Source organism: Lonchura striata, chromosome 3 (assembly GCF_050655825.1).
Source record: "Lonchura striata isolate lonStrDom1 chromosome 3, ASM5065582v1, whole genome shotgun sequence".
NCBI classification, from domain to species: Eukaryota; Metazoa; Chordata; class Aves; order Passeriformes; family Estrildidae; genus Lonchura; species Lonchura striata.
The window spans coordinates 82,372,005-82,389,208 of NC_140705.1; the positions used below are offsets into that span (position 1 = coordinate 82,372,005).

At 38.7% G+C, this 17,204-nt stretch overlaps 1 protein-coding gene and 1 long non-coding RNA gene across 4 annotated transcripts in view; one reads left to right on the plus strand and one right to left on the minus strand.

Annotated features, from left to right (window-relative positions):
* The first annotated feature begins 833 nt into the window (after nt 1-833).
* On the plus strand, nt 834-5,983 carry LOC146767966 (uncharacterized). Its single transcript, XR_014954411.1, has 2 exons — nt 834-3,716; nt 5,534-5,983. It is a non-coding gene; the product is annotated as an uncharacterized LOC146767966 (long non-coding RNA).
* Nucleotides 3,560-17,204, minus strand: part of CNST (consortin, connexin sorting protein) — a 57,261-nt gene continuing 43,616 nt past the window's right edge. For all 3 annotated transcript variants that reach the window (XM_085576942.1, XM_085576941.1, XM_021550460.3), the window contains one exon: nt 3,560-15,918. In XM_085576942.1, coding sequence (XP_085433068.1) covers nt 15,713-15,918 — 206 coding nt within the window. In that variant the 3' untranslated portion in view covers nt 3,560-15,712. The remainder of the gene's footprint in view (nt 15,919-17,204) is intronic.

The window sequence follows — 17,204 nt, forward strand, 5'->3', positions numbered from 1 at the left end:
TATTATTAAACTTTTAAAATTTTAAAAACCAAGTGGTTGGCGTTTTTCACAGGGACATTCCAGGTTCTGGGCTGAGCCGAGGGAGGCAGGAGCCGGGAGGTGGCACCGCCCCGCTCCGCTCCTGTCTCCAGGGCCAGGACCTCAGGGAGGGGAGGGTTGCATTCGATGTAGGCAAGGAGGGATGGGAAAAACCCAAAGAAGGGCTAAGTATGTAAAAGGTTCTATTTTTGAAGCAGCAGCCTGCAAAGTACTTGCTGCACAGAGGTCAGTATTTATTTTGAAATAAAAATCTGGATGCTTGTTTGGGTTTGAGGTTTCTGCTTATCAGCATTCCCAGAGACCATGACTGATTTTCTTTTTGTGGCAATTTTCAATTATCTCTTCTCTCAGATCATCAGGCCACACACTCCTTGTTTTCTCTCTCTTGCAGGGACCGTGGAGAAGAGTGAAGGGATGAAAGTGAAAATAATAATTTCTGCCAAAAGCAAGACTGGGGAGGTACACACAGCTAGACTAAACACAGTGAGGGGCACTGTTGTATCTGGCCTCTTACTTGAACAAGATTGGCTTTAGATTTCCCTTTGTCCTTCCTTCCAATTTTTGGAAGCCATCAAGCTGTGCCCAGAGATCTCTCCTTCTGTCTCCATCCTCCACTTGTATTCTTGTTGGAATCTGTGGTATTGATGATTCCGAGATTGTAGAAAGTCTCTGTCTTTCTGCCCCATTGCCAAAGAAGAAGCCATAATTCGTCTGTGCTGGTTTCAAGGTTGTTTATTCTTGCTTGTCTCTAACATGTTCTGCTGCCCTACTGCAGGTCTGTCCTGCAGGGCAGCGTGTGGGGCTCTGCCCTCAGTGGGATGTTACAAACATTATATACCAGAAACTACCTGTGCTATATTTACAATAATGTGCCAATATCTGTCACCTACGTTGAACAGTGTATCCCCAGCCTAAACCAATAGAAAAATGCCAACACCACAGTGAAACATGGAGGGCATGAAGAAGGAGAAAAAGGACAAGACACACCCAATTTCCTCCATCTTGTGCCCTTTAGACCCCTAATCTAGAATCCTAGATTGCACCCATGCCACACTTAATTATTACTCATATCAAACACTCAGAGCTTGTAATTCATCCTTGAAAACTCTTTTCCATGGACAGAGATCAGAGACAGTGTCTCTGGGGGCTCTGTACAGGGGGGTTCCTGACCCCCTGCCAGGGTCCCAGACCTTGGGCAGCCAGAGGGAAGTTCTGGATTCCCACAGTGTTCTCTTCCAATTTATGTCCTCTTTGTGTTATCTCTGGTGCATCTGAAAGTGCCAAATGTGCAGACAGAGCACAGACCACATGACCTCACACTTACCTGCATTTTACTGACAGACAGGAAGGCAGAGGACATCTCCTCAGTTTGATGAGGCAGCATGTTACCAAGAACTCATTTTGATTCTGCACAGGTGTCTTTCAAAAACCGGAAGAACAGTTTCTTGTTTAACAAACTAAGAGGTCCTCTTTCATGCATGACATCTGTCTTCCTCACATCCTCCAGGCAGAGGATCTTTCAAGGACTTTGGGGTTAGAGTTGGTTGCAAAACATCTTAATAACCTCTTAATTTTTGCAGTATCTGTTTTGCTGGATATGAGATTGGCTTAACACTGGTCTATGGACATAAACAAGTAGTATCTGTGTACACTTTGATGGACAATAAATATTGACCCTGAAATATCTGAATACAGTCTAGTGAAATTAAAGCTTTTTATATTTATAGTTTCTAAAGCTTCAATCTTCTTAAAATATTTGTTTCTCCATAGCCACAAGGGACAAAAGTTTTAAATTTAAAAAATCCAGAATACACACTTATTAGCTGAGACTACAAAAACACTGTTGGACCTGGGATACAACACAAAGGGTTGAAAACACAGCACACAGAGGAAGCCTTTAGCTCTGATTATCAGTCTCCTAGAAACAACTGATTGCATAAAATGTCTGAAATCTCAGTTAACATATTGTGTAATCACCCAGCATCAGGTAAGGATTCTAGACTGCATAGAGGATACCCCTAAACAAACCTTACAAATAAGGCCTACGAGGAGTTTCTGTGTCATCCAAATCCAAAAACTGTGGCTGTAATGTTTTAAATGTTATTCCTTCTCATTCCCCTGGGCCCTTTTACTTTCTCCCAGGCTGAGCTAGCATCCCTGTTAAATGCAGCTACATCTCTCCCTCACCCCAAATTCCCTATGGCAGCTGGGAACAGAAGGGGAAAATACTCTGGTGGGTATGGAGGACACAAAGGTCTCCAAGGACTGTTTCTACACCCATATTTAGAAGGGAAAACAGCAGAAACATTAATAGTGAACATGGTATTAGAGACTTCAGCTTTAATCACAGAGCACCTTCAGGAATGTTGCTCTGCAGATCCTGCCACCTTAAAAACCTGCCACAGGCACTTTGGGAATGTGTCCAAGATTCCACCAAACTCCTGGCCAAACACAATACCGTGGATCTGCATCCAGATCTAAAGCATAGCTAAAAAAAAAAAAAAAATCTGAACTGCCTTAAGTCCACTGGAAGTTATAATTACTAATAACTGCATTTCCTTATGGACACCAGAGATTTATGTTGACTTACATGTTCAGGAAATTAATCATTCATTGCTGGAACTGTGACAAATTCCCATTCTAGGTGGAACCAAAAAAAGTCATAGCCATCATGCTCACAGCTGCAACCTCTTGTCCAAGGTTAATTGGCCCCAGGTCCTCCCCAAAACCTGTTAGAAGTGGGGCAAATTGCCAAAAAGCTTGAGAGAGCTGATTGCTCCTCCCAGGACTACCAAAGTGAGAGCAGGCAAGCAAGAATCACTCAGGTAACCTGCTTCTAAACCTGCTTTTCTGTCTCCTTCCACTTTTTAACAGGGTCACTCATTCTGAGCAGTGTGACAGAACCAATTACAACGTGGGTTTCAAACCTCTCATTACTGTGGCTGCTTCTGCTTCAATATTGCTGGAGGGAAACATCCCTACAACGAAGCTGTGGTCTGTGACAACTCCATCATGTGCCAGCTGGTCTGTGACTAAATTTCAGTGTCACTCTTCCTGGTAGTAATTACACCTCACTATTAAAAAGGAATCATTGTCAAGGCTGCGTACAAAGAAACTGTTTTCATTTGAAACAAGGGACTCGACAAGAAAAATATTGGAACATAAAATAATTGATAGTATATATTTTTTAAAAGTCTCAAAGGATAAATCTTTTCTGATGATGAATAGTCTAATTTTTCCTAACTGAAACTAGGTCAACAACAAATTAAATGACCCAGCTAGCATGAAAAAGATGAATTGCAGGAAAATAAAAACTTGCCATAAAAATAGATATCCAGCCTCTCTTGTTAACCTGGAAGGAAAAAAAAGAATAATTTCAAGATGTCAGTATCATGAAAAGGAATTAGGCAGTGTCATGCTGCTTTCCCCTTTATGAAGTGCAATGTTACAAGAACCAATGAAATAAAATTTATACCAGGATAGTAACAAATAGAAACAACAGAAAAGTGATAGCAGCTGGTTGTGGGGTTCTTTCAGTTTGTCATTTATTGAAAAATATGAGATTCACAGCTTGAAATTAAATCATAGTGTCAAATCATAACCATGAGATATTTTTCTTTTCTTTAGCATAAAGCAAAAAAAGTCAAGAGTGTCTCAAAGCATTCTACGAGTTGTAGGTATGTGTCAAAAGTATTTGAAATCTAATTTCTCTGTGGGGCTCGCTGCATTGGTGAGTGGGAAATTGAGCATTCTTGCACCCCAGCCATGGTGCAGCAAAGCATGGGGCACACGTGCTGCTGGAACCTGGGGAGCTGGGCTGCTCTTGCACTGCTCTTCTCTGTGGGGCAGGGCCACATTTTGGAGAGATGAAACAGGGCAGAGCAAGGTCTGCCTCTGTTCTCTGTGACTCTTGTCTGGGGAGATGCAGGCCTACACCAGAAGTGAAGCAGGACCTGTGCACTGCCAAAGCAGTATGACACAATAACAAGCTTTAAATGCTAATTATAATAGCAATAAAATGTTTGTCTCCAAGACTGGAAGGTCAGTGACAAATCTACACTGGAATATCTGTGTAAGAACAGTTGTGAGCATATAAAAAGCTGGCTTTGCTCTAGCTAGAGATGATGCTGCAGGACTACCAGATGGCTTTTTCCATTTTGCTGTGATTTTGTTTTGGAAGAAAATAGCCTAACACTCAGAAGTGGTCTGCTTTTGATTGAGCTGAGTATTTTAAAGCAATGCAGCTCTTTGCTGCTCTCTAAAGAGCACTTTCTATTAAGATAGTAAAGCAAATGTCTCCAATCTCAGAAATAAGACTGCTTGAACTTTGTGATTTGGGCTTTTGGTACCTATGTTATGATGCTGTCTTTAATTACATTAGCATATCCTGTTGTTTCAAAGATTCCTGTTCATGTAGTCACTGGGTAGGTGTTCAGTAATCTTTTTGCCTTCCTTACTCAATAAGTGGTTTCAGGTCTTAGTTAACATGCCTTTTCCACATCAGGTTCTGCTTATGGAACTATTCACTTGAAGTGATGGATTAGCACTCATTTAACTACAGTGTTTGAAGGCTTTCTTGTAAATATTGAAGTATTAAATATTTGGGCCTTAAAAAGACAGAAGACTCGATCTCTGCCAACACTTTTGCATAATTTGAGAGAAGGCTGCTTGACAGTGTCCATTAAATTGGTGCAAGCTTGGCCAAGTACAGAGACCATGCATGGCTCATGTTTGAAGTGGATTTGAAATTCAAAGGTAGTTACACTTCAAATTTGCAGTACACCTAAATGAAATTGTTCTTCTAAGGGAGGAAAACTCAGAAGGAAGCAAATAACTTATGATAATATGCATTGCTGGTGACATAATTTATCAGTAGTTTACTTTAAGAAAGCAGCACTCCTCACAGTAACAGAAGCAGCAGCAGCAGGAATCTGAATTTTGTTTTGGAGAATGAGATATTTGAGGTCAAGAAACAATGAGAAACAAGAAATAGATTGAAGAAAGGACAATACAGTTATATCCCTTGCTCCTCTGTCTCTCTCCACTTTGAATAGATTGGCAGCAATGACTATTTCATCACAAGGAAAATCCCATTCATACAACTTATTTTCATCTAAGTTACAAGACCTGCCCTTTCCCTCCCCCTCCTAAAGGTTTTTTTTATCATTTACTCAAACATGCCCTGGAAATCATGAGGTGCTGAAAACCAGCACCTCAGTGAGATGTGCTGAGATAAGTACTTCAGCTCACAGAGATATAACAATGAATTTTAATAGGGGCTGATAGGATTATTTATTTAGCATCCATTTCTGGTTTTCTTGTGTGACATAGGGATAAACAGCATTAAATGATGGTTTCTCTGTATTTAGTATTCCCAGCATCAACTGAAAAGAATAGGATATGCATGGGTCTGAAAAATCAGTCTACAGAACTGTAACAATAGCACCAAAAAATGGGTACTACCTGCTGTGACCGTAATATTTTTCTATTTCAGTAAGAGATGATGGTACCATCACTCTTCTCTGCCACCACCTGGGTACATATTTGGAAGAAAATGGGCAAAACCTCTACCTTCTGCACAGAAACCTACAAGAAAGTGACTTAAAAAAAGGGGAAAAAAACCCCCACAGAACCAACAAGATGCCCGACTTTTTGTGCAGTCAAGGGTAGTTTCCACAGCTAATACCTGTGAGAGAAGGGTGTTTCTGGAGGCAGCTGCACTAGAGAATTTCTAGGTTGTGCTTGAACTGGAAGGTGTAACTTAATTAGGCTCATTTCTTCCTTTATCAGCCTCCCACATAATTTTCAAGATTTCCAGTGAATAGTTTATGATGGGCAATTTCTTAGTGAACTTGAGAATCTAAATCACTAAATCTGAACTAATCCTGTCACTGTAGTGAGTCACAGGTAGCAAAAAGCCTAATTGGTATAAATGTGAAAAGAATGGGGGACAGACTTCCACATTCTCTTTCAAAGCTTTTAGCATTAAGACTTTAAAAAACAACCTGTCTGTATTTCCCACAGTTTATTCCTGCCAACTCCCCCTCTCCTTTCTCCACCCTTCGCAGAGACCACCAGCAACATTAGGCACATTAAAAGCTCTGCTCCTCTGCAGGTACTAAAAATTGTGTGAAGGACCAACAAGTCTGTGCACTGCAGATACCAGAGACTAAAATCTATCAAGTAACTGACTTTATCCCTCACTCCCACAGGGAAATGTAGGGAGGTAAAAACAGTTTTTATTTCTACAGGTATCTCAAAATAGCTGTAAAATGTCACAGTATAGTCATTATGATGCTAAAGCAACTCACAAAAAGAAACAAAAAAACACAAAAACAAAACAAAACAAAAACCCAAAAAACCCCCCCAAAAAACCCCAAACCAAAACTGAATGCAATTCGGTTTTGAATTATTTTTGTACCTGATGGCACAGCACAAAGGCTGTCAGAAATATTAAAGTGTATCTCCCTAGTTTTCCATAACACTTTCCTATAGCCCCTCTGAAACAGCTTTCATACTCAGAGAAAACTCAAGAAAGAAAGTGAATAACAAGGGTTTTTTTCCTGTCTTTTCTCAGATGCAGGTTTCATTGCAATTACTTGTGACAATGTAGGGTAACCATATGAGTCAAAGTGTGACTGGCAAGTTTTGCTGATGTTGCTTAAAATGTGTTACTTCTGAAATTACCATGACTCCACTCGCTCTCAGGATCATTAGGATGAGTACTGCCACAGGGGGCTTCAGAGAATTGTCCCTGTTCCACTTGCAGCACACTGAAACACTGGACAATTAAGTGATGTGCTTAAGAACACACAGGAAATTTGTGGAAGAGCAGGCAATTAAAGTAAGCCCTCTCAAGTTCCAGGTTTGTGTTCTTATCACTTCATCAACTCTTCCTCCCAACTACTTCAAACTGTGTCACAGCGCAGCCTTTTTCAGCCACAGTAATTTCCTTCTCTGGCCCTATGAAAAATAAAAATTACTGAGCCAATTAGTTAATAAGGATTTGTCCAGAGGCAGGGATGAAGATTTGAGGAAAATAAAATGGAAAATAATATAAGGACTAGAAAAAAACACAAAAAAACACCACCAACAAAAAAACCCCCCAAAAACCTGGAAATAGTTTTCTATTTAACAGTGCAGTTCGGAACAATAGCCAGAAAGTAAAATTATATTTGCCCTGTCTCTGATCTAGTGACCTGTTAAACCATATTTAAATTCATGACTGTGATGCTAAGTTCCCTGTGATCTAAGTGCCACAGAGTGCAGCCTTTTTACTTTAAGAAACTTGTTCATATTTGAATAATACTGAATTAATGAAGCAGTCTCAGCAGCACTTTTTCCACTCAAAACTTTCTACAAGTCTTTTTAGGGTTCCCATGATGCTTTTGTTCAGGTATCCCAAAATCCTCAATCCCTCATACTGCATATACCCACTTAATGAATATCAGCAAGTTTAGTAGCAGGGCACACTGTACAGTCTCTTCTATGCTGGACTGTAGGCAAAATAACAATTTCAGGCTCAGTTCTAAAGGACACTGCGTGATCTCCTGGGAGCAGAACATTTGATTCACAGTTTTGGGGTTTCATTACTGAAACTGTAGGTGCCTTTAAAGACAACTCTTGGCTGTTAAGCTTTGAGAGACCTGCCCATCTCTATGGTGAAAGGAGCAAAGGGAAGAACACTCTTCTCTTGGCTGCTCTGTACTGAGAAGTTTTAGCCACGAAAGATCCCAGCACAAATTGCAGCAAAGTGCCAGACTGAGCTGGCAGTGTGGGTGGGCTGTGCAAGGCTTGCTACGCATTGCAAAATTCAGGTTATTCACTGAAAATATTGTTTCATCATCGTACTGCCTGACTTGATAGGGATGGTTCCATTTAATGGGGCTGTTTTATAATAAATGGGTCATTTATTGCTAATGGCCATCTACTTTGCCTTTGTAGGTATGTCATGGGCTATTACCCAGTGAATTGACTCAGAAAAGTAATTCCCTATTTATAGAAAAATACAAGAGACAGTACACATCAAGAACCCCCTCAAAAACCATTGCATAACTTTCTTTTCCTTCAACCAAGGGAAAGCTTTCAGTAACACAAAAATTGAAATGAAAATAGGGTTATTAAAGTAATTTTTTAGAGATGCCAAGAACATTTGAAAATATTTTAATCTTTCACATTTGCAGTGATGACAACATCTACTCTATGGTCAAAAGATTTCTGTGCCTCACAAGAACTTAATTTGTGCTGAGAGGCAGAATCTGGTGACTGTGGCTTCTTTCCACATCACTTTGTTTCCTCCCTCTTGGCACAGCCAGAGGTATTGTGTGAAGCCCAGCAGAGCTGTGAGATTGTGCCTTGAGTAGGATTCTCAGCAGGGCCCCTTCTGCTGAGAATTATTTTCCTGGTACTTAACAGAGCATGAGTTAGATGGTGAAACACAAAGTAACTGCAGACAGCCTGAGCCTCAATTTCTGATTATAGAAATTGCCATTATACTTTGTGTTCCCACAAGTTTGTGGTCTGTTGATACCATTTGTTTTAATACATGTAAATAGCAGCCGGCTACCATGATGATATCAAGTACTAAAAATATGATAAAAGGGCATTTGCAGTTTGTCCTGCATACTAGAAAGGAAGTTTTTCCCTTGAATAAAACTGTTTCCTCAGATCACCACAAAATTTATAAGAATATAAAAATATCTTTAAAGAAAGTCTTCAAAGCTCTGTAAAGTCAAAGAGATTATGAACAAAAGGGTACTCATTTATCTTCCCTAATATGTGTTGTCCTACTGGGAACTGGAAACAGACAAAATATCATAAAATAGAATTTATAAGCTCTGATCTTGCTCTCCTTCTTCCTGCTACATGACCTTGTAAAAACTACTTGCTCCTGAGGAGTCCTATGAAGAATTTAACAATATTTTAATGCTTATTCCCTTTTCCTCCCTGATGCCATTAAACTATTGTGCATATTTTTTCTGTTTCTGTAAAATCTGATTAAAAAACCCCATCCCTGATAGCTACCATTATCAGAAATATTTTTTATTATTTCCAGTAAAAAATTACCATAGCTGATCTAAGGCCTTTGCTACATCATTTCTGCAGCTCTTTTACCCGTAAGATACTTTGTCTTTACCTTTGTGTAACACTGAGTTGTTCCCCCTTATTTAATTTATCAATTTCTAAATAAATCTTCAGATCTTTGAAAGTTCACTAAAAACCTCAGAATATTTTGGGGTTTTTTGCTTTGGAACTCTTTTTAAACATACTCTTTGATGGTGGTGGGTGATTCAAATGTTCCACTCCCCTTTTTTTTTTCTGCAAGTCCCTTCCATAGTGCACTGGATTCAGCTCGCTCAGGAAAAGTAGTGTGAAAATATTCTTGCTACTCTGAGAGCCTCAGAGACAATCCATCCATTTCAAAAGAAATTCTGGCAGAAAAAACTGTATGAGCACAAATATTCTCAGCATCAAGTGGCAAGATGCATGTTCTCATTGGCAAAAAGCATTAATTCCTATTTCTGGAAAAGAAACAGAGGAATTGGCTTAATGCTGTATTTCTCTAATAAAAATATAAGAAAGAAAACTGATTAATGGTTCCTAGATGAAAGTTTGAAAAAAAAAAAAAAAGAAAACAACACCTCTAGATTTAGGTGTAAGGTTTATGTGGAAGGAATATCTCACATTTCACATTGCTCTGCTTCAAGTGCATGTATGCTTTCATGACTTCTCACGCAACCATGGTCCTTTCTGGTGCAAGGCTGCTGGCTCAGGAGAACAGAATGGATCCTGGCCAGCTTAAGGGGTGCACTGCTGGAAACACAGCATGGGGCACTGCTTCCATACCTTGTGAACAGCAGCTGTGGAGTCTGGACACATTATGGCAAAACCGGCCAAGTTTTCTCACTGCAGTACTTGGCACATGGCACTTTCTGAAAAACATTTAGCTCTCACTCTGAGAGTTGTTTTTGGTAACAGCTTTAAAGCTGATCAGTCTATAAAAGCACAATAGAGGGGCTTAAACTCATTTTCAGTGCCAGGCAATGAAAGGTGACAGGCTCATGAACTGGCACTTTACAGAAGTGTTACTGGAAACTTCCCAGCAGCCTAACAAATGAGTGCTACACCAGGGGCCCAACTTGGCTAAAAGATGATACTTTGCCAGACAGCTCCTTGGCAAAAAGCAGAGGGAGAGAGCTGATGGATTTGATGTCATGTGAAGATGGATTCAAACTTGTTTTCAAGAGCAGCTTAAAATTTAGAATAATGGAGTACTTTGGTCTAGTATTGGACATATCTTAGAAATTTTGGCTGTGCTTCAGTGTTGTCTCTATATTTTCTATATTCACCTGCTTGACATATTAAAAGAAAAAAATCAGGATGAAGCCAAGTGTACAATTTTGGCTGAAATTCACTGGTATCAATTCAGTAACAGCTGTCACAGAGCAACTGTAAAACAACATGCACCTACTCCCCACCATCATTTTCTTCAAGAGATGACCACAATATTTGGACATTACTGAAATTAGTAAATTCTAGGCTCATGTTATGACAACGTGAACTACCACGACTTTTAATTCAAAGTAATACAAATCACAAATGATATAAAGGAGCATTAAAGCTCCAAATTCTAAAAAATTATTTTTTAAAAAAGGACTTTATAGTTAAATATTTTAGGCTTCCTAGGGTAGCTATTTTAGAGAAAATATTTCAAATATTTTGTAAGACACATGGACGTCAGCATGCAGTCCTTTAAATACCAGCTGTTTAGGAGTAGTACAAGAATCAGCCTAAGTTCTGCCATCACTGCTATACACTGGTGAGCCAGTGAGAGTCATCAAGAGTTTTTACCGCAAGACTAGCTGTAATTGCTATTTCAGTTTTGCCTGTGGCCTCATTGTTGATTTCTAAATCTTACTATTGAATTTCAGAGTATAACGGGGAAGAGAAAAGGGATGCAGGATCCCTATTTTAATAGAATAATAGAATAGAATTTAATAGAATTCTGAATCTCTGTCAGGAAAGAAGATACTGTGGAAAAGAAAGTGAGAAGAATCAGAAGGACAGTGGTAGAAAATAGTGTACAGCCTGGAGAAGAGATGATTTCTCTGAGGAGGTTACTAAGAAATGTCCTTGCAGCAGTGAATATCAGGAGCATGAGAGACAACAAATTGAAAGAGAGATTATACAGGTATAAAGAAAAACCTTTTTACCCTGAGCACAGCCAGGCAAAGGAAAATGCCCAAGGAGGTTGTGCAGTCTTCATCCTTGGAGGATTTCAAGACCCAACTGGATAAAGCCCTGAGCAGTTTGGTCTGATCTCAGTTGACCTTGCCTTGAGCAGAAGGTTGGACTAGAGACTTTTTGAGGTCCTGTGAATGATAGAAAATGTGCTGTTTCATACTGGGAAAGAAGTGGTAAAGTGGAGGCAGAAGGAATAAAAATGGGTAGGAAAGTGTTGCAAAATGTAGCATTGATATACTCCTATTCAGATCAGAGACTATAGGTTGGATTGATCTGCAACTGTTTGTATTTTTATTTATTTAATTGATTTCAGAGAGCAGAATGCCTTGTGACCACTATCCAGGTCACTCACCAATTACTAGGAATTCTGAAACTCACCATCTGTCACCTTGCTTTCACAATGATACAGTAAGGCAACATTTTAGTATCCGAAACCCACCTGTCTGGCAGCACCAGGCTCTATGAGGAAACTGAGTCTTTGTTTAACTATTGAAACAAAGACAGATCACCCAGGAAAACTACACCAAAACCCAGACCAAACCTTACACATTTTATCCTCACTTTCCATTCTGGTTTGGGCTTAATAATGAAATTCTTATTGGACGTACTGCCCATTTACTTGAATTTCACAGAAAATCTCAATCTTTTCAGACATTTAGAAATCACAGTATACATACAGGTTCATGTATTTTCTTTGGGACAGTTTTTATTTTTTTTTTTTTGCTACAATATATAATTACAAGCTTGGGTGACTTTCAAAGACAGTTATTTACTCCTTTTGCTTAAGGAAGCTTAAGATAAATTTGTTACAAATAACTTTGATTCCTTTCAGATGTTCGTGGTTTTATATTACAGTACAAAGTAGGCAAACATGTTTCCTTAGGAGGGTTATCCCTTTAGGTTATTGAGTGGGACAGTACCCAGTCACAAAAGAATCTGGACTTCCAATGTACTCTGTTTACTTGATAGTTCAAACTTGCTCTTTACTACCAAGAACCCTAAATGAGAGTTTCCTTTTTTGTTACAATACTTCCTACTGCTTGTCACCAGGGCTACTATGCATTCTCCAGGTATGAAAGCAAAGATAATGGAAAAAAAAATTAAAACACAGCCTGTGTCTAGATCATAAACTTCTGCTGACATACTTGGGCTGTGGAATGTCTTTTTCCTTACACTGTCTTGAGAAGAAGCCTGTAGTATGGTATGGCTACACTACAGCACAGTGCCTTTCTTAGTGTAGTCTAGACTGTTTGGGGTGAGGGTGTTAATTATGTGCTCAGATCTTTGGGCAGCATAATGCTGAATCTACACAAAAAGCCTTGTTTTTTTCTTTATCACAAGAATCTCTTTGAAGTAATTATGCTCAAAGAATAAACAGGAAGGTGGGGGTTTCTAGCAGAGTGCTGCAGGTGATTAAGTGGCACAACTTCTCTGGTACACTAGCAGCCTGAAATCCAGTCATATTTTATGAAAAGTTTTTTTCATAACTAAACTCTCTCAAGTATGGAACCATTTACTGAATTTTCCTACCAATTCCAAATGTTTTCAACTTAGCACAGTATGGTTGCCCTATTGCCAAGTAGAACAGCCATAAAGACAGTGGCAGGGAAGGAAACAATGAATAAAAAGTTACACACAAAATGCTTTAAAATACACCAAGCATGTGTGTGAAGGAGAAGCCTTCTTGCACTGCTTTCCTCCTCCTGAAACAACCTTAGCTGTTGCTTGTTATTATTTTACCTCAAACACTCAGACAAGTAGGAACTGTTCAAATCCACTATTTCTTTTTGCTTTATCTGACTGTAAGATCCCAAGCCCTCAGGTCACCCAGTTGAAAGAAGCAGTGTCACCAGTATTCCAAAGAGAACAGAACACACAGGAAGGTCAACATCAGGCCTGCCTGCACATTCTTTGGAGTCCAATGCAAAGCAAATTTGGTTCTGTTGGTAGCTGCAAGTTTGATAATGCACTACAGACCATTTGCACTAACAGAACTGTCAAACAAAGCAAGAATTTGCACCATCAGGTTTTCATAAAGAAATGCAAACATTAAAAATTGCTTTGACTTTAAATAGCTTTATAGTTTTAAATAAAATAATTGTTTTAAAGTAGTTTTAATTAAATGAACCTAGAAGTTGTGAATCTTTGATATCCATGTCTGATATACTTTTGAATAAATAGATCTATAAATACCTCTTGATCTTTTTGGTGATGAAGTGCACAAAAAGTTAAAAATATATATTTTTTTAAGCTGAAATGAACAGCTGTCTCCTTAGGAATAAACTTAATATCCATAAACACTCAATGCAAAGTTACAGAAACCCAAAATATATTCTAACAACATAGTCACTATAAATACATACTTTAACTGAAAGCATGCTTTTTAATTACTCAGTGAGTAAATTGTCAAAATAGAAAATTAAGCTTCTCTTTAAAAGAAAAACTAAATAAATAAACAAACACAGAATTCAAATAATAAACTGAACCAGCCAGTAACACTTTAAAACACGGAAGTGTCTTTCCCTTTCTCCTATAGAGTAGCCCAGCATTATGATACTCTTGAGGACAACAAACAACCCCCTAACTACCATTCTCAAGTTTCATTCTAAAAGCAAAAGTTTTCAGTAATTTGGGCATTTGAAATGTGCTAGTTTAGTATAAAGCTGCACATGAGGCTTCCTAGGGTATAAATAAACAAAGCCTCCACAGTGAAAACCAAAAGAGAAATCATACATGCAGTTTAGTCTCAAAAAACCATGATTTTAACTTTCACTTTAAAACCCCGTTAAGTGTAACAGTGCATTAGGAACAATCAAGCTCACTAGAGGGACAATTTGCTTGCAAATGTCACAAAGCATGATCTTTAATGATGTAATTCTGAGCAGTATCTCAAAAATTTCACTTCATAGCATTTTACAAAATAATATCCTAAACTTGAACACACTGCATCATACAAGGTTAGTAAGCAGGAAATCACAGAGCGGAGTGAAGTGGGCCCCTCAAAAATGCTGTTTTTCCTGAGGTGTAAAGGAATGGTTTCAAACTCACCCCGTCAACAGGGCTGCACCACTGTGCTCTGTGCAAGAAGAGCTGCCACATCCTGAGCAGAACACGGCCCAAAGGCCTGTGTACCTCATCCTCACCTTCACTGTCCTTCCAGCCTTTCCCTCACCACCACACAGAGAGGGCTGAGCACCAAGTGATAGAAATACTCACTTCAAATTACTCTTTGCACTGATCTAAATTTGTTTGTAAAGCCGACAGAGAAAGAACAGATTTTAAAATACAGGTCTCAGAACTGCAGGGCAAATAAATGCAAATGTGCTTTATTGGCTGGAACAAGTGCTCTGAATACTGACAGGCTGTGGATCTGCACTGAACCTCTGAACCTCTTCTGCTGGATCAGTCCCCCTTCACATAACCTTTACTCATTGACAGAGGCTGCAGCCACACAGTTCTGGGATCCTGTGCACTCATTTGATGAATCAGACATGAGCCCTAATTCCAATAAATATTCATAGACAAAGGCAAGGATCATTATTCCCCATTTATAGAGGAGAAACTGAGGCACAAAGTGATTACTCTAAGTCAGTGACATAGGTGGAGGAAAACCCAGTTAGCCCCACACCTGCTACCAGGTGCTTTAAAATGAGCCAAAGACACCTGATTATTTAATATAATTTAGTAAGCATCTTTTGTTTCTGTGTTTAGTGAGACCAGTGATCTATTTTTTAACCTTCCATTTCTAAAACACCCGCATGATACTGAGAGTAAAGGTCCAAGAAATTTAGTGAAATCTGCCAGCAGATTTATTCCACTCATGATATTCACTGCAAGCTAAAAGATACAGGGTTAGCCTGGTAATGACCAAATGAGGGCTCTGTGAATGCCACTGCACTCTTCTCACTCCACCCAAATAATTACATGGCTCACCAGGAGAAATAAAATAGATAAAAACATTAAGACTTAGAAAGAAATAATGTTTCCATAAAACAGAGACTTATTGCATGATAGCTGGAGGCAACACCTTTGCACAAACAGCTGTAAATGAAAGCTGTCCTTTTACTAAGCTTCCAGAGATTGCTTACACAATGTGTGGCAATGGGAGAGAATACAGAAGACATAATTTTCTTCCTTCTTCTTCACTTGCTCAAGTGGATGAAAAGCTACTTGCCTACTTTCAAAAGGATGAAGATTATAACTTCTTATGCTCCCATACCACGCTGCTACAGTTGTGAACAGATGTGAACATTTGCCACCTGATAGCTAAACTAAAATTTTCTTGATTTCTAAGTAAATGTGAAAGTATATAATCAAATACACATCACCTGCAAGTGGCAAGTGTTAAAGAACTTGAAATCACAATTTTGTTCTACTCTCTCCAATAACCACTGGTGAGCTCTCATTGTGCTGTGTCCACTCCTTTCAGCTATGAGAAGACTATCCAGTGTTTAAGTTCTTCCACACTCTGCAGTATCTGTGTATAATAGAAATCCATGTTGGCTGCAAAATCAGTACACACAGGGGATTCCATGTCACCAAAGGTGCAATACAGTGCAGTTCCTCCAATGCTAAGGAAAACAGTTGCTATGCACAGCAGGATCAGCAAAATGCAGGAGCCACCAGACACTTCATCTGTAAATAAGAGCAGAAGAGGTGAATAAAGATGGTATACAAAGCAATGCAAATACACGTGAGAAAACCTGAGATAGGTTTTTATCATGAATGGGTCAAGAGGTAAAGAGAATAATGCTCAACATGTTAAAGTGACCACAATACACACAGGGAATTTTATGTTTCTCAGTCTTTTCAGAAACCTAAATAATTCTATTGTTTCATTTCTGCAATCTGTGTACCTGTCCCTGCTGAGATCACTTGTGGAGTCATTTCACAGCTCACCTGTGACAAGACCCCACAGCCAAAGCTGTCCTTTATGGAATAGTTCAAATAAAACAAAGGCTTTGAAACCAAATGGAAACATTCTTGCTTCATTTCTAATGACACTGACTGCACTACAATGAACTGCTTGTGATTACTCTCACATTTTGACTGCAGACACAAAACCTTCAGTGCAGGCTAATGTGAGGGGTTATTTTACATCTCAGTTATTCTCTGCTAATTCTTTGCATGATTGTTTATTCCAGAGTAGAAGCAATGCAGAGGTTGCAGAGGTGATGCTACATCCTCACAATCTCACTTGTCCTTGCTAATCTGTATGCATGAACAACATCTGTGTCTTCTGTCATCCTGACATGACTCTAAGGAAATTTCTGTACTCCCTTCACTCTACACCAGGAGAAAAATGGGGTAAAAGAAACATTTGTGTGATTTTTTTTTGTGTGTGTTTGAAATCAAACTTGAAGTAATAATAACAATAATATAAAACAATTTTCCTTTTGAATTACTAAATCCTGGGGAAAAATCATATAAAAAAACTCTAATTGAATTTTAAATAAAACATAAATACTTTTAAAATATTTCAAAAAAAGATGGGATAGGGTCTCTTTAGGCTGTGAATGTTTGAGACACGCTAACTTACTCTTAAGAACTAATTTATACCATATAGTGGCTGGCATACACAACAGATAGAACTTTCTATATCATTAGTAATCAAAGGTAATTTTCTTAGTGTCTCTTCAGTTTGAATAATAGAGACTCTAAACTCAAAAAAAAAAAGCATAACATGAGAAATGTACTGTGTTTCTCATGAGGCTATTTAGCCCATCAAAACGTGTAAAGCCAGATTTAATGACAGCTAGCAAATATGTATGGATATTAAATTATAAAGAAAGGTTAAAATCCAACACCCTCCCATCGCATGGAAACAACTAGAAAGGGTTGGAAATGTACCCATGGACAAAGCACAACAGACTTGTTTCTTTTGCATCCCTCTACCTACACACTAAATGGCTTTAGGGAGA